Here is a 22,341-nt window from a genome sequence, read left to right as displayed (position 1 = left end):
AGTGTGTTTTACCTTCTCGCTGTTGTTTTCTGTTTCTCTCAATGCTCACGGTCACGTGTGACAACGTTCTTCTTCAGAATGATTCTAGTTTACGCTGAATCAACAATACCAATGGACTTTACACTGCGCGTCAAACGGCACTGAATGACTCTGAACACTAGTCCGCTTCTAACAGCTAAAATGGGAATATTATCTAGAGGCCTGAATGCGTTTTCGAGATATGTGTTGTGCAGCTTCAGACAGTTTTCAGTCAAGTTAACTTGATTTTACAGTGCATGTCATTGTAAAGAACTGCCCTTAAATGAACTCTCGTCGTGTAATTTTCGCAAGCTGCTCAATCGCTAATAATGTCACTTGTGGAGTCTGATGAAAACACTCCGCTTCTCAGAGGCGATATTCCATGGTAAGTTGTGTGATAATTGCATTTGTAATGACGCAGTCTGGCAGGACTGATATTTTTTTCTTGTATCAATATTCTGACATGTCTAAACTGAAACTATTTGGCTCGACCAGTTAAACTTGAAAATGTTGACTGTGTGTCATGTCACAAGGGAATTTCTGTCACTAATGCACAGTATGATAAGTTCAAATTATATTAAGTCATGTCAGAGTGAAAGTTTAGTAGTGCAGTGAAGATATGTATAATGCCTGAGATGTTGTCCTAAAGCATATAATTATTGTGACTAAATAGGCTAAACATTTTAAGTGTAAACAATCAAGAAGGGTATAATTGTTATTTGTATGTCCAACTTCTCTTTTCCTCTTAAAGTGATGGGGATGCAAACAGAAGCCGATGGAGGTCCATCAGGGTCATGTACTTTACCATGTTCCTCAGCAGTGTTGGTTAGAAAAAAACTCTCTCACTCTTTCATACCCATATTCAGACTGTGTCTATCCCACTGATCAGATCAGTTAACGCTGCTGTGCTTATATGAATATGAATTCTGCTGTCTGTTTCAATGAACGTACCGATTCAATTTAGAGCTGTAAACCTGCCGAAAATCGCAAGATGTGTCTGTAATGTCAGGACATGTTGCGTTCAATAGTACACTAGGCTATGCCTTAAAAAAGTAAAAAGAAAACTGTAAAAGTGTAACTAGAAGGGATCTGTCTGTACAGATTTTGCAATTACAATGTCCTATTTAGTAGAAAAATTAATGTTATTTGCATTGATTGTGTAGTACAAAGTACTACTTAAGTGACGTAATATATAAGTGATTGCAATGTTGTTGTTTTTTAGGTTTTACGATTGTCATCACTTCCATATGGCCCTATCTGAAGAAAGTAAGTATACTTGCATTTACACATTCAATGTATACATTGTACTCCATCTTTACTTTTTATAAGTTCATGCATTACTTGGGAATCAAACCCCCATTTTCTAGAAACTAATGTTTTATTTACAGGAACAAAGTATATTCTATGCAGTTGCGATTTGAGTGAAGTGAACATTTATTAGCATTGGAATTCTATAAGTTATTTCTGTACAGTATTTGATTCCTTGAGCTATACTTGATTTAAAAACTAGAAGTGAAAAAGGGAAGTAGTTATATGTGCATTTCTAAGAAATGGCAAAGACTCAACTAAGACCTGTTTGAATTTTTGAGAACGTTAAATATCTTCTAAAACAATATGTTGAGGTTTAAATTCTGAGATTTGAATATTGAACCTGTGTTCCTCTTTTCAACGTGTCCTTACTCCTTTGTGTAGACTTTGCAGAAGTGTGAACACTTAGAGCTAGGGTTATTCAGGGAACATTGCTTACATTTTTTCAAATTTAATTTAAAGCACAAGTTCACAGATTTTCAACCTGCTTTATATTACAATATTAGTAGTATATATAAATGAACAAGATTTACTCTTTCTTAGAGTAACCTGTACCAAGAAATGGCGGTTTATTAGTCAGCAAAAGACGCAAAGCGTGTCTTTAGCCCCACCCTTCAATGCTCTGGATTTCCTGCTAAACTTTTACATTTTGAATTTTCGCACCTGGTTACAATTCAAATACAAAGTCGAGAAGTATTTCCATCTCAAGCGAGGTGGTGTTTGACTCTGGTTAAGCCTATCCAAAAGGAGAAGACTGGGAGTCAGTGGCCTTCTGGATGGCAACATGCTCGGTGCATTATGGGTGTTAAAGTTTTCCTATCTATTTGGCAAAAGGGAAGACAATAGCCCCCCCCCCCCCATTTTCTCTAGTAAGGTAACCGATTTCCCCCCTCACCTTTCTGCAGCATCTAGGCTGCCAAGTTCTATTGAAAGCCAAATTTGCCAGTGGTGAAGTACTCGTTTTAATGCAATAAATAAATAAATAAATAAATAAATAAATAAATATGAGCATAGTCATTTAGGAGCCATTTCTTAGAGAAGGTAACATTAATGTGCCACAATGTAACATGCTGAAGTTGGCATAAGAAAATGGAACTTATGAATTATGACAGAATTCAGGAACATGTTGTGAGTCATGACAAAGGAGTTACCTTCTGGTTAACCAAATTGAACATTTTCAGTTAATTTGACAGGCTGCAATAAAACAGTAGCAGTTCATGATAACCTTTTTCACCTTGTAAGCACACAAGGTGAAACAATTTATCATCAGTTATGTAAAACGTTTTTTGTGCTTGCATGGTTGCCTGAAGTCATGGAAAACAGCCTACCACAGTGCGAAATGTTACTCTTGTGCTGTGTAGATGCAATTTGGGAGTTGTAGTTTTATTCAGTTACTCACAGTAAGCTTTGTTAGTCTGTGACTGTCTTGTAAGTTCATCAATCTTGATGTGTGTGTGTTTTTAAAAAATTTTTTTTTAGATTGATGACAGTGCAGATGCCAGTTTCTTGGGATGGCTGGTTGCTGCCTATAGTTTGGGTCAGATGGTGGCCTCACCCATTTTTGGATTATGGTCCAATCACAGGCCTCGGCGAGAGCCTCTAGTCTGCTCTATATTGATCAACGTCTCCGCTAACATTTACTATGCCTATGTCTACCTACTTCCCTCACACAACAAAATTCACATGCTTTTGTCCCGCACATTTGTGGGCATTGGAGCAGGTAAATAAAAAACATACACTCACACACATTTAGTACCTGTCAAAATTTTTAAAACATTAAAAAATATATATTTTTGAAAAGTCTTTTTTATTTAAATCCCAAAATACAGTAAAAGCAGTAATTTTGTGCAATAGTATTACAAATTAAAATAACTGTTTTATATTTGAATATATTTTAAAATGTATTTTATTCCTGTGATGGCAAAGCTGAATTTTCAGCATCATTAATCAAGTCTTCAGTGTCACATGATCCTTCAGAAATCATTCTAATGTGCTTAAGAAACATTTCTGATTATTACTATCAATGTTGAAAACAGTTGTGCTGCTTACATTTTTGTGGAAATAGTGATGCTGTTTCAGGATTCTTTGATAAATAGAAAGTTCAATAAATGGCATTCATTTGCATTTATTACATTTATTTAATAAATGTATTAGTAATTTTTATACATAAATCTTTTGTAACCTTACAAATATATTGCATCCTTGATGCAGGGCTCGAATTTCGGTGCGGGGTATTGCGCATCATTTTAATCATTCCCGCAGGTCTTGTGCATCATTTTAATAATTCCCGCAGGTCTTGTGTTTATAATGCGGGAAATTCCCGCAAACATTTATTCAATCTAGCATGTAGGCCTATGACTGAATTTAACCTAACAGATTATAAAATCAAATCAGTCATTTTAAAACTTTCTGCGAGACGCAATTTCACAAACAGCGTGAGTGATTCTGCCAATGCCGCGTTCTCTCTCTCAAAATGTGTTGCACAAGGCAAGTCAATCGCGCTGCACTGCAGGCGGCGACTCTAGACTCTCGCGTTTCAGGAGTCGGGACATATGATGGAAATGTCACCTGCACAATCGGGCCATTGCATCGTCACTACCTATTCTTACCTATTTAAACATTCAAGCGATTTTAAACCGCATAACAAGCAGCTCGTGAGTAACAAAACTGAGTTCTTTTTCGCGAATTATAGCGCTTTAACTGTCAAAAGCACACAACATTGTCTAAATTCCAGTCTTGGGGAGTATCCTCTCAAACACAATCGGTTATGTCTTAAAAAAATAATACAAAAAGAAAATGCATGTGACACTATAATGAAAACAGTATGGGCCGTTCACGTTACGTCTTTTGCGCGCTCATCCTTTACTGAAACGTCTTCGTCTTCATTGAGAACATGGCTCATGATTGCTAAGCAACAGAGAGCCCTTTTTAAAAGAAGAGAAAGTGGCGCGGACTGCGCTTTACACGCAACACGTGAACGTTGGATCCGTGCACTAGCTCTTAAAGTAGCCTAAATGTGTCTGTCATTATTGTATATAAAACAACAAAAGATAGCATTAATTGTAAGGAATCAGGATTAATAGCCTATGTATTCAAATTATACAGGACTAAAAGCCTATTCGGTACTTTCCTGTTATTCGGACCCCACGATGGCCTACCCCTAACCCCGCCCCTAAACATCCCCGTCACTGGGGTTAAGACCAATCAGGGACGATGGCCTGCCCCTAACCCCGCCCCTAAACCTACACGTCACTAGGGTCAAGACCAATCAGGGATGACTATAATTCCGAAATGGTATATGGTGGGGTCCGGATAACAGGAAAGTACCCTGTTCTCTTTATTTCATGTATTTATTTGTGCTACTTTTTTCAATTTAATTCAAAGATTGAAATCAAGCTTTCTTTTGTTGTGTAAACTAAAAAAAATGACCCCATTGTAAAAACACAAATACAATGAGTGAGCAAACATTTAGCTGAACGTAGTAGTAATTTCTCTATTTAAAAAAATATCTTGCCACAAATGTATTAAAATTTTAAACGGAAAACAATTATTTAAAATTTTAATAATAATTCACAATAATACTGTTTTTACTGTATTTTTGATTAAATAAATGCAGCATTGGTGAGCATAAGAGCTAAAGATAAATAAATTAAAAATGTAGTATAATGTTAATATAGCAAATACAGATTCAGTAAACAATTCTTAACAAGCATAAGGTATAGTACTTAATTTATTTGCAGTGCTAAGGTGTATGGTTCTGTCCTGTAGGTAATGTAGCAGTTGTGAGGTCTTATGTGGCTGGTGCCACTTCCCTGACGGAGAGAACCAGTGCAATGGCTAACATGAGCGCCTGTCAAGCTCTCGGCTTTATACTTGGCCCAGGTTTGTGTGAAGTCGAAAGCATTTTACTTACAGATGGCATTTGGTGTAAAATTGGTCTATAAGAATAGTAATTTTACAGCTTAGTTTGATAGTGTCTTTATTTTATACTTTCTTAGGGCTAGTTACTATTAAAAAATGATTAAAAGACGTCGACTGCCTTTATTTTTCAGCTCTGCAGGCTGCTTTGTCATTCATCGGAGAGACTGGCGTCAATGTGAAATTTATCCAGCTTCAGGTTAATATGTACACTGCTCCAGCACTGTTGGCGGCCTGCTTGGGGGTCATTAACATTCTACTGGTTATATTAGTCTTGAGGTAATGATTTAACCTGAGTCTTAAATACATGTACATTGTATATATTTTATTTGAGTTCCTTGTATTTTCTCTTCAGTACTTCTATATTTCAACCTACATTTAACCCTAGCAATGTGTCACATTGTGCTGCAGACACTAGATGCGACAAAGCGACCGTTGCAAATCTATTTGTCCTTCCTATGAGAAGTATCGCGAGTGCTTAGAGTATCATAAATAGAACGAGGCATCAGTTTACTGTCTGGGATTTGACGTGTTGTCGTGCCGCATCCAGTGTAGATTACATCACCTTTGTCATGTCGCGCCACTCGTGTCCACTGTAGACACTGTGTCAGGCTTACATCCTATTTGACTGTACTTGAATAAAGCAATGCATAGAATTTAAAGTGTTTTAAATTATTTAGGGAGCACTGTGTGGATGACCATGGAAATCATATCCCTGCTATTAACTACACCCCAGAAGGTAAGATATTTATTTTCTGGTGTAAATGTATTTATAAATATACTTAAGTAGTGTACAGTTGCTGTAGCACGGTGTCCCTGTACAGTCTGTTTTATAATAATTAATGTAATTATAACATTTTATGTTGTACTATGTCTTTCTGCCCTCAGAGCGAGTAGAAGTGACTCCTGTGGTAGAAGGTGATATTGACCAGTTTGCAGTGTTAACATCAAACGTCCTTTTCTTCGTTATTCTCTTCATTTTTGCCGTGTTCGAAACGTAAGTGTAGATCCTCAGATCTTGACTCATATTTAAAGTCTAATCCGCTCATATTCATGTGAATGTGTTTGCCTGCAGTATATCTACTCCTCTATCAATGGACATGTTTGCTTGGACAAGAAAAGAAGCCGTTTTGTATAATGGCATCATATTGGCTGCCATCGGTTTTGAGTCCATCCTCGTCTTCCTGGTGGTAAAGGTGGTTTCAAAACGGTAAAAAAAACTTTTTGAATAGCTTTATGCTAATTAGATTTCGGTTATTAGACTTTTCCATTTGCCATAGCTGTTTTGAAGAGCCTTGAACAATCAGACATGTGTTTTTTAACATCTACAGAGGTTTTAGGTCACTTCTCTTGTATTGGGAAAAGGGAAATGTTCCAAAGGCGTATTTTGCATAAGCACGTAGTAGGTTTTGCATATAACTATTCATAATGGGACTGTACATTACTTAGTCTCGTTGTGACTATCCATAAAACCTCTGATTGTTTTAAAGTCTTCAAACAGGTCAGGTCAGGAAAACTTTGTCAGTTGCATTTTTTTTCTGCTGTACTCATCAAATCTATATTGGATGCTAACAGTTTTGAACATGTGACTTCCTCTTCTTGCACATGCAAGCTGATTAATCAGATCTCAGATCAAATCAGTTCTTTTTTTGGCTGTGTTTTTCAGGGTAGGAGATCGGCCACTGCTGCTTGGAGGCTTGGTACTCATATTTGCAGGGTTCTTTATCTTGTTGCCATGGGGAAATCAATATCCTAAAATACAGTGGACAGGTGAGGTATACAGTTAAAGGCCCGTTCACACTAAGAACGATAACTATAAGCATAACTATATTAGCATCCACACCAGCGGAAGATGTTGTTCTGTTTATTCTAAGTGCGGGCTTTTCTGCCGTTTCAAATGCTTGAGCTGATTGTCAATGTTTTTATTATTCATATGCTGGAAAAAGTCATTCTGAAAGTGATTCTAATAATATCGTTTCTCTGTGCCGTTATCATATAGCTGTGATGTGTACTCTGCTTTTCTTTAATATGGAGCTTGATTTTTAGAACTATATCTTTATCCTATGGTCCTTGGGGTGAACAAGTCTTAACTCTGTAAAGCATGTTTCCAAATGCAAATACTTATCTTTTTAATTATTTATTAGTCAGTGCATTTTTTTGTTGTTGAAAGAATGAAATTATTTTGTTCAGCCAGGATGCATTAAATCAAATGTATCACGCTTCCCACTAAAACATTAAGCAGCACAACTGTTTTCAACATTGATCATTTTAATAATAAATTTATATTAGAATGATTTCTGACACTGAAGACTGGAGTAATGATGCTGAAAATTCAGCTTTGGAACATATATTAAAATAGAAAACATTTAGGGGTTAGGTTAATTGGTACATTCAATTTTAATTTCACTGTATTTTTGATCAAATCAATGTAGCCTTAACAAGCAGAAAAAACTTCTTTCAAAAACATTAAAACAATCTTCAAAACCTTTGAAACGGTAGTGTATATTACAGCTGAAATTTGTGTATATTAAACAAATATTATCCCATAAACAGGCCTTCAGAATAACACTATGCCAACAATAACACTGGCACCCACCCAAGCCTCGAACGCTTCTCTGGAGCCAACCGGATGTCCGTCCGAACAGACCTGGTGCATTTTTACCCCTGTAATTCATCTCGCACAGTACATCACCTCTGACATCCTCATCGGAGTGGGCTATCCGACCTGCAACGTAATGTCCTACACTCTATACTCAAAGATACTGGGCCCCAAACCGCAGGTACAATACATTCTCTTTTAAAACACTGAATCTCAAACTAAAGTAAAATGATGATTAATTAAAGTTCATGCTATTTATTATCTTCCCCAATTGTGTGTGAACTCAGGGGGTTTACATGGGCTGGCTGACAGCATCAGGAAGTGGTGCGAGGACCCTCGGGCCTGTGTTCGTCTCTCACGTCTACACCCTCCTGGGACCCCGATGGGCCTTCAGTGTCATATGTGGCATAGTACTAGCAGCAGTCGTTCTCCTCAGTGCTATGTACAAACGACTCATCGCCTTCTCCATACGCCATAGAAGGATAGATGAACGATGTTGTGACTGACAGGTGCCTCCAACTACTAAAGGACAGTTCAGTAAAGATGAAGAAAACAGCCACTTATACACCTGTGAATGGAATTTTTTAGACAAATGTGGAACTTTCATAATCATGAATCCTTTAAGTAGATCGTCTTCCAAGTAAATGTAAATATTTTTACTTTATATCACCTATATATTGACCTACACCTCCCATTGTTACCACTATTGGAGCAGGATGACATGGATCTTGTTACCATTTAAAACAGTATCTAAACAGGCCCATGTGAACTGCAGTATTAAACATGTTTGGTAGCTCCACCGGTTATGAAGCATTGCAGATTATAATGCCTATCGGTTGTTTAATCTAAATCTTTATGGATTATGATTGTTTTGGTTTTAATAATCCTTTTAAATAACTTGAATTCTTGGCGTTCTAAAACGTTAACAAATGTGACAGCTGATTTATTTAAATTTACATTGATAGGAGGCGCTTGAAGTTTCTTTCTAAAACACTAAGCTTATAATGTACACTAGATGCTGAGCATTACTTGACTTTGGGTGCATCCTGAAGATTAATACAATCACTGGTGATTTATAACAACTACTTTATTTGAAATTCACACCAAATACTTTGTTTTGATGAGTTAAAGCACAATATGGATATTTCTTGAAAATGGGCAATAAATTGTGAATTTTAATGTGTTTAAAAACATGAAGTATGATATGCTTTACTGGGATTTGTTTATTTAAATGCATTAAAATGATATTTACCAGAAATCAGTTTTTCCTTTTGAAAAGTACAGAAATGACATCCATTCCAACAATGCAGTAATTGTATTCAAACGTTTTATCCACCGATCGTCACTGTTTGAGCCACATACGCTGGAACAAAGCTTCTTTGAACGTTACTCCAGATAGTTGATAAGGTTCGTTCACAACGTGTTCATTGAACTGGGAACATTCTAGTGTAGGATATGCTTGTGAGAAGATGCATAAATAAAACGGCAAAAAGACAACCGTTGCTGTACATACACGATAACCTTCCGGGATAACATGTAGGTTTAACACCAGTTCATAGTTTCACACTTTGTGATCTCGCAGTTTGTACTTGTGATGCAATTCTCAGAAGCCACAAAACCATCGTTCCCATAATACACTGCGTGCAAAATCATTTAACTCTTTTTTTTCCTTTTGTTCTTAGCTGTGGATTTGCCAGTAATGTGTTTAGACAGGCCTTGAGCTCCACGGCCACCAGGCAAAGGCATTCTGTTGGCAGAACATGTGTAAGAGAATCATATAATTATATTAGAAGACTTGATGAAACAGTTTGTATTAGTGCGTACATAATCATATTAAAGGCTAACTAAACCCTAAAACAACTTTTTTTAGTTAATGATCTGTAAGACGGGCTTTATTAATGCTGTTCATTGATTCGAGTACATTTTTTGACATTTGGGTATAAAGTGTTTTAAAGGAGAACTCCGGGCAATTTTTAAGTTAATCTTGATCGTTAGACCTTTGTGAGTACTGACTTTAGAAAAAAAAAAACGAACCGGATTGGTGCTTGCTACGCGGATCTGCGACTGCGAATGCCCAGAGCTCCCACCCAGCTAAAACGGCAGCTATGGGGGCATGGACATAAAGAGAGTTTTTGAGCCTATTAACAGACACAAAATGCAATTAAAATGTCTGTTCAACATGAACAGGGACCCTACATGTGAACAAGATGCGTTTAGCAACTTAGCTATTGTTTCAACTCACCTAAATAGTCTTTTAGACGGCAAGCTGTAGTCTCGCGCTGCAGTCACGTGCTGTAGCCGGAAAAGGTAAACAATGTCCAGGTGGGAGGAGCGTTGATCATGTGCGACGAGTTATGATCAAGTGAAGAAGAAATGGTTCGTGTTTGTGCCTTTCCGAATTGTGGCAACAGAATGCGAAAATATAAGAGCTTAAATTTTCAGCGTCTTCCTTTCCATGACCTCGAGATTCTGCAGTTGTGGCTAGTTGTACTTCAACTTGATGTGCAAACTCCCGTAGAAGTACTACGCGCTAAAGATTACCGCATTTGCAGTGAACACTTTGACAAGGATGACTACACACACTCAACACAGCGGGCCGTTTGAAGAAAAATGCCATTCCATGTACGAAGACTCGTCGCACATGATCAACGCTCCTCCCACCTGGACATTGTTTACCTTTTCCGGCTACAGCACGGGACTGCAGCGCGAGACTACAGCTTGCCGTCTAAAAGACTATTTAGGTGAGTTGAAACAATAGCTAAGTTGCTAAACGCATCTTGTTCACATGTAGGGTCCCTGTTCATGTTGGACAGACATTTTAATTGCATTTTGTGTCTGTTAAGAGGCTCAAAAACTCTCTTTATGTCCATGCCCCCATAGCTGCCGTTTTAGCTGGGTGGGAGCTCTGGGCATTCACGTTCGCAGCTCCGCGTAGCAAGCACCAATCCGGTTCGTTTTTTTTCTATAGTCAGTACTCACAAAGGTCTAACGATCAAGATTAACTTAAAAATTGCCCGGAGTTCTCCTTTAATTCTACAATATATGGTGTAAAAACATCTGAGTGCTGCCCTCTTCAGGTTGAACGGTGGCTAGTGCAGTTGAATTTTCCTATTGGACGTTGTGGTACCCCTACAGAGAGATGGGTCTCAGGTGCACGCCCCCCCTCCGCTGGGCTCTTCCCACTTTTCCAGCTTTTTTCAAATATTGCTAGTGGGTGGAGTCAGGCTCTGACCAGTTGTTGAGTTTCCCTTTAAAGAGTCTTATTAATACAGTATCATAAGTGCAGCACTGCGACTGATGATCTGAATATCTGGAGAACATTAATAATGTTTATAAGCCATTGTCAGTATTAGTACAGATGTTTCTGAGGTCACAAGCTACCTTGTAACCAATCAAACTAAATCTCAGCTGGTGTGAGTGAGTGGAGGCGGGGCTAATTTGCTAATTCTGTGTATACTAAATGAGGCAAGGGTGTAGTTACATTCAAGCTATTTTAAAGCATGAATAATTTGTTTCACAGGAAAAAACGTTTAAATATGTAATTTTGGTGATCAAAGACTAGTTTTAAGGGATACAATTATTGATAACAGGGGGACTTTAAATTAGGAGGCATTTTTATTGATATTTCAAATTCGTTTCTATTCTTATATTTTCTGTTTTCCTTTTTATTTGAATGTTTTGGCAATTTTTTTCTTTAAAAAAATATATCTGTATAGTTTTTATTAATTTTTATTTCAGATATAGTTATTTTAGTACAAGCTAAACTTAATGAAAATGAGAAATGTTCTTAAAATAAGTTTGTTTTTGAAATATTTTATTTCAAATAACAAAAACGTCATTTAATGGTTTTAGTTAACTATAATAATCTTAGTTTATACTCACCGTTTATTGTGTTTCTTAGGGCAGGCTCTAAGTTTGTGTTTTTGGCTGCCACAATTGAAACAGCCAGTTTGTCTCGGACCACAAGGGTGATCAGGGAGAGCACAGTGACCACATGAAGAACAATGGTGCCATGCTGGAGAGAGAAAGAAAGCAGAAAAAACGTGGTGAGAGCAAGAAATAAACATTAGGAGACATCAGTTCAAGTGAATTCAAATTTGCTTACAAGGCTTTACACACCGCCCACATTCATCACAGTGCCTCCATTCTCGGCCATCCTGAGAGATAAATAGGGAAATGTCAATAATCTACTCCTATTCCATTTACTGAATGAGACATCAGCATTTACCTTCGATGGGCATGTGTCACACTTAGGGCAGTGTTTGTTTCCTGCTGACACAAACCTCTCACAAACACTGCAAAATCTGCGAAGGATTGAAAATTTTAAACCACCTCAAACAATACAGTTAATTCAGCATTTACAGCAAGTTACATATTTTTTTGAAAATCAAATGAACGATCAAGTGCATGTTTAACCCACATAATGCATTCAAAATCTGCATACGAGATCAGTTTGGAAACTCTGGAACGTAAGCTTATACAACTGTAATAACATAATATTTTTTAATTAAAACAACATTCTACCTGATCATAAACTTCTCAAAGTTTTGAATGTAACATTTACCGTTTTTATTAATTAAAACTACATGAACTATGGAAAAACTCTTTTTTCCCCCAATAGTCCTGAGAAACTTTATTTGAATATATCATTATATGAAAGAGACAAGAATATGTAATCTTAGAATTACAATTCAACATCAATATTACACTGGAGTGTTGTTAAATATTTATTTTACTATGTTTCCCCATAAACAAACTTTCAGAAGAAAAATCATTTTCATGCTGCAATGGTTTATCAATAGACATGCATGCATATTCATGCTTCTCAACAAAATTCAGTCACACAACTGTATACAATATGGGTAATGGGTGCATTTTTTTTTTCAAAACTATGCATCTCTTTCGGGACAAAACAAACCCTGAATGCATTATGAAGAAAGAGATGTGTTTTATGTGCACCTGTAACCTTCATCCTCTGGTAGAATTATATCTTTAGGGCTCAGATTGGTGAAAAGTCGAACAGGTGACTGCTTGCGGCCCTTCTTTCCGTGTTTATACAGAGGGTGATTATCATAATCGACCTGAGATTGAAGAACAACACTTGACAACTACACCCTGTAAATGAGTCATTATATTAATTACAGTTGGATAACATGATATTCCTATAATACCTGGTAATCCAGCATAGAGAAGGAGGGAAAACACTCAAGGATACGGGGCTCAAAGAAATATGGGAAGATCCAGATCATTGGCATCTCAGCTGCATCACTCACTAAAAATGATTAAAACAGGTAAGAATGAGAACAGATTATGTCTCTGAGTCAACGTCTCTCGGACACTTAACCATCCTCATGCCATTCCAAACCTGTATGACTTTATTTTTTCCTTGGTATGTAAATAAAGAAATTACAACAAATTGTGCTGGTTGAATATTTTTCCATGCAATTGCAATTTACATTTATGATTTTGACAGAAAAAAAAACAGATAGGAATGGAAATAGATTGTTTCTGAGACTTTTTAAAAAATATTTACTCACCCCTCATTCCAAAGCAAACATGTATGACTTGAGTTAAGTACTCCCATGGATCATAACATTAGAAATTATTATGAATTGTGTTGGTTACTTCTTTTACAAACTTCAAAAAGCATGCAAAAGTACCATAAAAGCAATTTTAAAGTGTCCATATCTTCTGAAGCCATATTATTGTGTGTGAGGAAAAAGACAGACCAGCATAATTCTACTTTTATCTTTCATTAAAAGGGATAGTTCAACCAAAAAAATTATATTTGTAACCAGACAGTTGACATTGACTTCCATTGTAGGAAGAAAAAAAAAATACTATGGAAATCAATGGGTGCCATCAACTGTCTGGTTACCAACATTCTTTAAAATATCTTCTTTTGTGTTCAACAGAAAGAAACTCATACAGGTTGAGAACAACTTGAGGGTGAGTAAATAATGACAAAATTGTCTTTCTGCGGTGTAAACTAACTGTTGTAATAGTAAGTAAAGCATACATAAAGTAATGCGTTATGTTTGAAAGTAAAACATGCACAAGTTGTTGCAAAAAAAAGTTGTATTAAAATTGAGTTGCTTATACCTTTATTATGCTTTTTCCAGGTCATCGACATCTGAGAGAAACTGTTGGCTAGTGGCTTCACTAGGCCTCCAAAAGGGGGGTCTGTTACCATGACTACCTTGGCTCCTCCCTCCTCACGCAGAAAGTCTTGAAAAAAAGTGGCCGCTTCCTGCACAGTAGCATATCATGATTTTTTGGAATGTACAAGAGGGACCACATTTGACATCAAAGGAGGTTTGGTTTTTACCTCATCATCAAAGAAGTGATGGTTGAACATATTATAGTGGCAGAACTCATCTTGACCAAAAAACTGGCAGTACCTAAGAGGTCAAAAATAAAAGAGGTTGATAACTGCAAAATGCATGCAATCAGCAAATAAATACAAGTGTCACCATGCATTTAAAAACAGCTAAACAAAACCCACAATCTGCAGTTACAGTATTTCCAAACCCTGCAGGTCAGCAAGTCTGGAACTGAGAAGACAAAGTTTTCAACAAAGTGAAAGTGTGTGTGCACACACATACGCATATGCAGCAGGTTTTGGCATGTTAAAAGGGGCTGCACACCTTTTTCAACACATTCCACAGATGAACATAGAAGTGCTTGCAGGAGAACAGCAACCAAACACATTCACTAATTCTCTTATCAATTTCTTAGGTAAGTTGTTTTATTGCATTATTTTATTGCATTATTTTATTGCGTAATATTATTCCAGTGACATGCATCACTAAGAGCACAAATAATTTTCTCTTCATGAAGTTAAAACTTTATAGCACTGTAAGAACGTTTAACTTGATAGTGGGCCAATGTTAATACATATAGCATATGTGCTGCTGAAAAGTTAAGTATTCTTAGTATTTCTTTGCTTTAAGGTATGCAAATATAAATGCACTTTTGGCATCCGGTTATTTTCTAGTAAAGGCTAGTTGCGATTTTTTGTTGCATTAACAAGAAGCAAGATAAAATCAGCTGATATAGAACTTTTTGTATTTGCATTTCATTTTCATGCATTAGATACTACAACCGTACATACTGACAAAATTGTGATAATTAAAAACCACTAATGTGAATGTGATGTTTCCTAAATGAGCTGCATATTAACTCCCATTATGCTCAGAGAACTTAAAGAGATGGCAGAGGAAGACTTTAGGCCTCTATCAGAGGAAACCAGTTCCTTCTGTCTGGCTACCGAGGCTCGTTCAGGGCCACAAGTCACCCAGCCCTTCCCACGCTCTCCAAAACTGGTCAGGAGAACTGGAGCCATCTCCCCAAAACCCACAGAGGTAATGTTAGATTTCCTAAACTGCCAAACAAAATTAATAAGCTGATAATGAAGTCGGGCAACCTACATGAGACAATCTACAAGGACTACATAAGAATGTAGTTATGCTAGAAATAAAGGAGCTTAGTTTAAGGTTGAACATAAGTTCATGGGCTGCAAACACTTACAGGACTTACTGAACACTTACTGTTCAAAATTCAGTATACAACTAAAAATAACTTATATATACTTATATAACTGAAATTCTATTTTGAATACATTTTTAAATGCAATTTATTCCTGTGATGGAACTTAAGTCACATGATCTTTCATAAATAATTCTAATATGCTGATTTGGTGCTTGAGAAACATTTCTAATTGTTATCAGTGTTGATAAAATGTACACTGCTTAATATTTTTGTGGAAACAGTGATGCATATCTTGCCAGGATTCTTTGATGAATAGAATGTTTAAAAGAACAGCATTTTTTGAGATAGAAATCTTTTGCAACATTATAAATTTTTTTTTACTGTCACGATTTAATGCCTACTTGCTGAATAAATATTAATTTCAAAATTAAAAAAAATCATACTTTTGAATGATAGTGTAAGTGTACAATAATAAAAAAAATCATTAAAAAAAAAAAAAATTTGTGGTCATACTTTGCTTAGAGTCCATTTCTCACTATTAACTAACTATTGATTTTGACTTTTAGCTCATTAATCTCCTACTGCTTATTAATAGTTAGTAAGGTAGGTGTTAAGTTTAGGAATCGTGTAGTATTAGGGATGCTGAATATAATTATGCAGAATAAGGCAATAATATATGCTTTTAAGTACTAATAGACAGCCAATATCCTAGAAATATGCATACTAATAAGCAACTCGTTAATAGACAGAATTGGATCCTAAACTAAAGTGTTACAAAAAATGTGTAAACAGCTACCAGTCTTGTTGGAGGACTTAAAGAACGAGAAGAAAAGAACAGAGTGTCATCTGGAATCTATTAAAAAGAGGCAAGCCAACCTTAATGTAAGTGAAATTCTATTTTTAGAATTTGATTTGATCTTGAAAAATAGATGACTGGTGGTTGAAGGAAATGGTTTGGTGACACCAGCCAAATAAGGTTGTTTCAGAGACAGGGGAAGTTATTACATTTTGATTTAAAGATTTTGAAGACAATATTTTGATCCCTCCAAAGAATTATTTAAAATGATATCAGGAAAGTAGATAGACTGAATGTCTCCCTGAATGTGATAAAGCCTCAGCTACTATAAATGTTAAATAATTGCTGAATCCTACATCTCTGCTGAAGACGAGTTCAGAGGCGATGAAGCAGCAGGTACAGGAGTGTTATGAAGAGCTACATATGGCTCTGCAGAAGGATGAACAGGCTGTTCTAGACATGATAGAGCAAGACTGCCGGGAGACCAGCAGTAAACTAAACCGAATTCTTCAAGACTGGAATCAGCACCTTGGTCTCCTGCAGAAACACATCAGCACTATGCAGTCAGCTCAACAGAGCCCTGGAGAGTCCCTGAAGCAGGTAACAGTCAAAGACGAAACACGCATTTCATGCTGTTGTAATAATCTTGTTGAAAAAAAGCACGGATCACTTATATTGTCTTCTGCATGTTCTCTGCTTTCAGTCGTTTCCTGAGGATTTTACGTAAGGCCATCTTTTTCCATTATATGAATGGAAGATTTTGTGATAGGTCCTTCATATAAATATATATTGACAACCTAATTGTATGTCAAAACAATATGCCTTCCATGTTCTTTTCAATAGCAAACATGCTGTACAATTACAATACAAGTAATGCAACATCCACTGTGAATGCGATTAACTATATAATTCAAACGCATCTTCCGGCTAGATTGACTAGCTGTCGTAAGAAAATGGACCCAGCTGAAGAGGAGATCAAAATGAATGAGGAGAGGATCCAGAAGCTCAAGAAAGTTCTTAGGAACATCTCAAAAGATCTGAAAGCCCAGCTACAACGAAAGAGCCTGCTGCTGGGTACAAAACACTCTCAGTCCATAAAACCCATCATTTTGTTGTACTTAAAAAATTCATGCAAAATATATTTAGGATATATACTGTATATATTGAAACTATATTATACATAATATATATAAATAAAAGTTTATGCAAAAATACATATAAACATTTCATATTTCTATATATACTACAATTCAAAAGTTTGAGGTTTGTTTGAAGTTTAAAAAAGTGAATACTTTTATTCAGAATGGATGCATCAACTTAAACAAAAGTGACATTAAAAAAAACTTTTATTTTTCAGGATTCTTCGATGAATAGTTTAAGAATAGAAATGTCAGGACTTCCACATAAATATTATGCAGCACAATTAAGTTTTGACATCACAGAAATACATTTTAAAATATATTAAAATAGAAAAGTTATTTTAAATTGTTATAATATTCTATTTAAATAAATATTTTAATTTAAATTTGATCAAATAAATGCATCCTTGGTGAACGTAGAGAAAAAAATCGTATTGACTTCAAACAGTTGAACAGTTATACAATTTTAAAAATAAAAAATAAATATTTATAAATAATGTTTGCTTAAACTTTTTATAAATACTATGTAATATATTATACAGTATTATTGTAAGGATTAGCTAATGTGTAACAAGAAATGCTCAGAATACATAACTGAACCACGCTGTGGGTAAATTTTACCCAGCTGTTTATGAATATTCTTGCATTTCATCTCGACAGACTCCTCTAATGTGGCGATTGACAAACTGACCTGTCACAAACAGATCAAGGTGACCTCAGAAGGACGGGGCCTGTCCCTTTCCACAGAGGAAGGCTGCGTTCCCAATGACCCTCTAAGGTTTGATCGCTTATTCTGTGCCATGGGCTCTGTAGGTTTTAAATCTGGGCAGCACTACTGGGAGGTGGACGTGCACTGCTGCCCATCATGGGCTGTGGGAGTGGCTTACGGGAGCCTGCAGAGGAGAGGACGAGACAAAGCAGCCAAACTTGGACGGAACAGGTGCTCGTGGAGTCTTGAGTTTCAAGATGGGCATCTCATGGCCTGGCACAATGATCGACACGTGGCGCTACCCGTCACAGCAGCACGGGCGGCACCGAACAGGGTGGGGGTGTTTGTAAAATATCACAAGGGTCATGTGGTGTTCTATGATGCTGAGACTATGAGAATGCTGCAGGAGTTTTCAGCAGTGCAAACAGCTGTGTTTGACAGAGCATATCATCAGTTTATTGAGCCCCTCTACCCAGCTTTCCGCTTCTTCTCACCCAGTGACAAACACACAGGCCATCATCATATGGAGATATGCGACCTCAGTCTTTAATATTGTTTGAATACACTAACGTTTGGTGTCGGCAAGATTTTTTTGTAATGTTTTTGAAAGTGTTCTCAACTCATGCTCTTAAGGCTGCATTTATTTGATCAATAAATACTGTAAAAATAGTTATACTGTTTAATTCTGTTACAATTTAAAATAACTGTTTTCTATTTCAATATATTATAAAATCAAATGAAATTTATTTCTGTGATGGCAAAGCTGAATTTTCAGCAATTACTCCAGTCTTCAGAAACCATTATATTATGCTGATTTGATACTTAAGAAACATTTATTGTAATCAATGTTGTAAAAAAAATGTGATGCTTAATATTTTTTTGTAAAAAGTGATGCATTATTTCCAAGATTCTCGGATGAATAGAAAGTTTTGTACCATAAATGTCTACTGATACTTTAGATCAATTTTATGTCTGTGCAGTCTAAAAGTTTTAATTTCTTAAAAATATATAAATAAAATCTTACAGACCCTAAAATTTTGAATGGTAGTGTATATTATACTTATTGGATACAGAACCACCTTTCTGAGATTCAGTTATTAATAGTGGGAGCATATCATACGGAATGAACAAAAAAAGCAAGGTCATCTTAATAGAACAGTCTACTACTATAAACCTTATGCTAAACATGGTAAAAATATAATAAAAACAGAGTAAAGTTAAATATTTAACTTGTATTTGGAAAGAGTTGTGTTGTATTATGTTTACTGTAATAAATATTGGAAATGGAGAACAAATGATTATGAATTCTTCTGATAAATCTTCTTCTGATAAACCCTTAGAAATGCTATATATTAAAGACTATCTGCATGCTTTGAATGTAACGGATGGAGATGACCCAGAAATAAGAAATTTTAATGTAAAAGACAAGGTTGAGATTTTTATGGACGATCTTATAGTTGAACACCTCCGGAGGAACAATGCAAAGAGAGCTGGCAAGACGGAGAAGGAGAGAAAAGTGCTGGCGAAGATCTTCCTCTAAGGCTCAACTCCCTCGGAATGGACGGATTCATCGGGCACAGCAGTTTTTTGCCTTTGGAATTTTTTGTCTAGGTATTATTCAGAATCTTTTTAAAATAAAATGAAATCATGTTGTGGTGATTCCTAAAACTTTTTGAACAAGTCTTAAGAGTAATTTTTCACTATCAATATTTCATGTTTTTTGTAATGAAATATTAATATTGGCAAACCCCCAGTGCATTCGAATCGAGGATTGAACTGGTTAGTGGCACCGCCGAGGACCCTGAATCGACATATTACATCTTTAATCTAAAAGTAAGGGCAATATTTGAGTGCAGAAGCTTATGGGGACCTTATAGAAGGATCCAGAGGTTACAGCGGGATAAAAATACAACTTTACCTGTAATCAATATCCAGCAATAAACTCTTGACGGTAGGACTCTTGCCCTCCATATTCCGAAACTTTATCACCTCATGTAATCTGTGAATTTATAAGAGAATGATTAATTCAATTGCAAAGCTAAAATGTGGAGATATGCTTTCAACTGTACTTTGCATTTGAAATGTTGTTTTACTATACTATAGCCTATACTATTTACATTAAGTATAAAGATTCCACTTTATATTAAGTGTCTTTAACTACTATTTACTAACATTTAAATCAAACATTTGATACACTGCAATTGTTGTGTACTTGCACGTTTTTACATTGTACTTATATTTAGAAAACACCTCCATGTAATTGAATCATATCTGTAATAACGTCTATAACTACACTGTTGACCCTTCTACCATACCACCAAACCTGTCCCTAACCTTACCCGTATCCCACCAATAAGTACATTGTACTTAACTTTTTTAATGGAAGTACATAGTAGTTAAAGACATGTAATATAAAAGTGTGACCAGTGCAAATAGTGATAGCTGCATAAGTGTTAGCAGAAATGTCATGGTATTTCTACAAATGGCCCTTGTCTAAGCTATTGTGGGTGACATTAGTGTCTTTCCCAACAAGTTTGTCTATTTGCATTACTCAAGACTAGTTTTGCATCCACAGGACCTACCGTGGCGTCCCTACGCAGATAATTTTCTGGAAGCCTAACCCAAAGAGAAGATCCAGCAGAAAATTACAGCTCCGGTCTGCAAATAGATATTGTGCGTTACTCTTCTTGTTGTCCAGAGGACACAGAAGTAGACTGGGCCTTTTCAACCGCTGCACTGTGAGGTCCTCAGAAAGTGATTTGTGTTTCGCGTGATTCGCCCATTCCCCAGGGAAGATCAACATCTGACAGTCCACACAGAACCTTCTCTGCTCCAGTGGCAGAGAAACAAACTCTCTAAATCTGTGAAAGCAACAAACACGTGCACATATGAAAGATTTTGGCAGGTCATCGCATTTAAGGTAGCCTACTTTTGATATTTTACTGTCAGTTCATTAAAGATGGATATAGGCAGGTCTTTGTTGCAGCATACCAGTGTTTAATCTTTAGAGTAATTTCCTTTACCATAAACAGACATGCCAATATCTCACTTGATGAGTGTAACATAGCGTAAATGTCAAAATAAGAGTTATTTACCTAGTGAAGTATTCCTGATGAGTGAGAAGAGGCATCTTGGATCGGTTCTGCTCCTCTCTGGCAACCATTCTTGCCTCTGATATCTGAAGCATGAATGAAATTCATCAAGTGAATGAAATGCAAAAATTCACATCTCTAGATTTTTTATTTTTTTTTAATAAAGTTTTAATTTTAGTTTGTAAATGCAGACGTGTTTACCCTTTTAAAGTATACTGTATTTTATTTGATACATGGATTTCTAAGGCCTCTAAATTATCAGCATGATCAAAACCTTAGTAAAAATAACTGTTTTACAATCTACATGGCATGCCTTCTGTCGCCTAATTTATATTTATACTTTTGAGCCAGTAAAAGGCCTTTTAGTATAATTATAAAAATGTTCAGAGGTCCACTTTCAGCTTATTTTTTTGCTGTGGATTATTTAATGAGTTTAATAAAGTAAACGTAAGAATAACTTGTATAATAAACTAACCTTCTCGTCTGCCCACTGAAAAAAGTTGCAGTCTTTTCTATCTCGACAAGCAGAACACGCGTAAAATCTCCTTCCTTTTTCCTCTCCATTGCCAGTTTTCTCGAACAACAGCGCTGGACCTGAGGAAATCACGTGTCAGTTATTATTAATTAATAATATTTTAGAATTAGAAAACGGACACGGCAGAAATATTATAACGTTTTGTCCCGTACCATGTTGACACCGTGGTATTGTTTTGTCGCTTTCGTTTTGAATAATCACTTCTATTCCGCCGCTATCCAGGACACCATCCAGTATTTTGCCCATGGTTACCAGAAACTTTCCGTAAGTATGAGAATCAAAACACTCACATGCGTAGACAACCCAATCTGTCGCACACATATGACGTCGCTTATCATCAACGTCGCGTATTGTCAATGCTGCGTTCCGGATTTTTGTCACCTCGTTATTGGAAATTACGTTGGACATTCGACCTGTGAACTCGGGGTCTGTTTTTGCATTTCGTCAGCTGTTTTCTAAGCGATTTTATGTAGCTTTTATTCTGTTTTTGCCATGTTTTATACAAAAACACGATATGATCTCGTTGTGTCGTGGCGACATCATGTGGCCAATTTGTGAACGTCACGTCCAATTGCCTGTAACATTTCCATCCAGCCTCGTCTGGAACATGGTCTGGAATGAATGAATAAATAAAAGAATTTAATAAAAGAAATAAACAAAACAGCATAAATACTTCTTCGCTGATGGCATAAAAACGGATTGGAAAATATGTTTATAGAGTTTATTTTGTAAAACG

At 36.2% G+C, this 22,341-nt stretch overlaps 3 protein-coding genes across 3 annotated transcripts; 2 read left to right on the top strand and 1 right to left on the bottom strand.

Annotated features, from left to right (window-relative positions):
* mfsd8 (major facilitator superfamily domain containing 8) lies at positions 1-9,101 on the top strand. The gene is made up of 12 exons (XM_077200965.1): positions 1-403; positions 770-843; positions 1,241-1,284; positions 2,806-3,046; positions 5,095-5,208; positions 5,379-5,523; positions 5,925-5,983; positions 6,133-6,241; positions 6,320-6,454; positions 6,911-7,014; positions 7,798-8,024; positions 8,131-9,101. Exons 1-12 carry the CDS (start codon positions 348-350, stop codon positions 8,347-8,349), a joined length of 1,527 nt encoding a protein of 508 aa, XP_077057080.1. The 5' UTR covers positions 1-347; the 3' UTR covers positions 8,350-9,101.
* zcchc4 (zinc finger, CCHC domain containing 4) lies at positions 9,049-22,080 on the bottom strand. The gene is made up of 13 exons (XM_077200964.1): positions 21,758-22,080; positions 21,546-21,664; positions 21,074-21,156; positions 20,561-20,839; positions 19,897-19,977; positions 14,172-14,244; positions 13,946-14,093; positions 13,015-13,115; positions 12,803-12,924; positions 12,072-12,147; positions 11,949-12,000; positions 11,726-11,858; positions 9,049-9,590 (listed from the first exon to the last, which is right to left on the bottom strand). Exons 1-13 carry the CDS (start codon positions 22,011-22,013, stop codon positions 9,497-9,499), a joined length of 1,617 nt encoding a protein of 538 aa, XP_077057079.1. The 5' UTR covers positions 22,014-22,080; the 3' UTR covers positions 9,049-9,496.
* Positions 14,354-18,908, top strand: LOC143710047 (E3 ubiquitin-protein ligase TRIM7). The gene is made up of 7 exons (XM_077200966.1): positions 14,354-14,581; positions 15,042-15,207; positions 16,127-16,216; positions 16,500-16,730; positions 16,834-16,853; positions 17,062-17,204; positions 17,930-18,908. The coding sequence occupies exons 2-7, from the start codon at positions 15,055-15,057 to the stop codon at positions 18,526-18,528; spliced, it is 1,236 nt and encodes a 411-aa protein (XP_077057081.1). The 5' UTR covers positions 14,354-14,581; positions 15,042-15,054; the 3' UTR covers positions 18,529-18,908.
* Positions 22,081-22,341: the final 261 nt, after the last annotated feature.

The sequence above is a fragment of the Siphateles boraxobius genome, unplaced genomic scaffold (assembly GCF_051911475.1).
Source record: "Siphateles boraxobius isolate OS27281-9 unplaced genomic scaffold, OSU_SipBor_1 46, whole genome shotgun sequence".
Lineage (NCBI taxonomy): Eukaryota > Metazoa > Chordata > Actinopteri > Cypriniformes > Leuciscidae > Siphateles > Siphateles boraxobius.
This window is presented reverse-complemented; position numbering and strand designations above follow the sequence as displayed.

Bases quoted from the DNA above. Each gene is read 5' to 3' on its own strand.
- mfsd8 (XM_077200965.1), top strand. From the start codon at position 348: ATGTCACTTGTGGAGTCTGATGAAAACACTCCGCTTCTCAGAGGCGAT. The intron at 1,285-2,805 runs GTAAGTATACTT...ATTTTTTTTTAG, and splicing joins TATGGCCCTATCTGAAGAAA to ATTGATGACAGTGCAGATGC. The intron at 8,025-8,130 runs GTACAATACATT...GTGTGAACTCAG, and splicing joins TACTGGGCCCCAAACCGCAG to GGGGTTTACATGGGCTGGCT.
- LOC143710047 (XM_077200966.1), top strand. From the start codon at position 15,055: ATGGCAGAGGAAGACTTTAGGCCTCTATCAGAGGAAACCAGTTCCTTC. The intron at 16,217-16,499 runs GTAAGTGAAATT...TCTCTGCTGAAG, and splicing joins AGAGGCAAGCCAACCTTAAT to ACGAGTTCAGAGGCGATGAA. The intron at 16,854-17,061 runs GTAAGGCCATCT...TCTTCCGGCTAG, and splicing joins TCGTTTCCTGAGGATTTTAC to ATTGACTAGCTGTCGTAAGA.
- zcchc4 (XM_077200964.1), bottom strand. From the start codon at position 22,013: ATGTCCAACGTAATTTCCAATAACGAGGTGACAAAAATCCGGAACGCA. The intron at 12,925-13,014 runs GTATTATAGGAA...CTTCAATCTCAG, and splicing joins TCTCTATGCTGGATTACCAG to GTCGATTATGATAATCACCC. The intron at 11,859-11,948 runs GTAAGCAAATTT...TTCTCTCTCCAG, and splicing joins TGGGCGGTGTGTAAAGCCTT to CATGGCACCATTGTTCTTCA.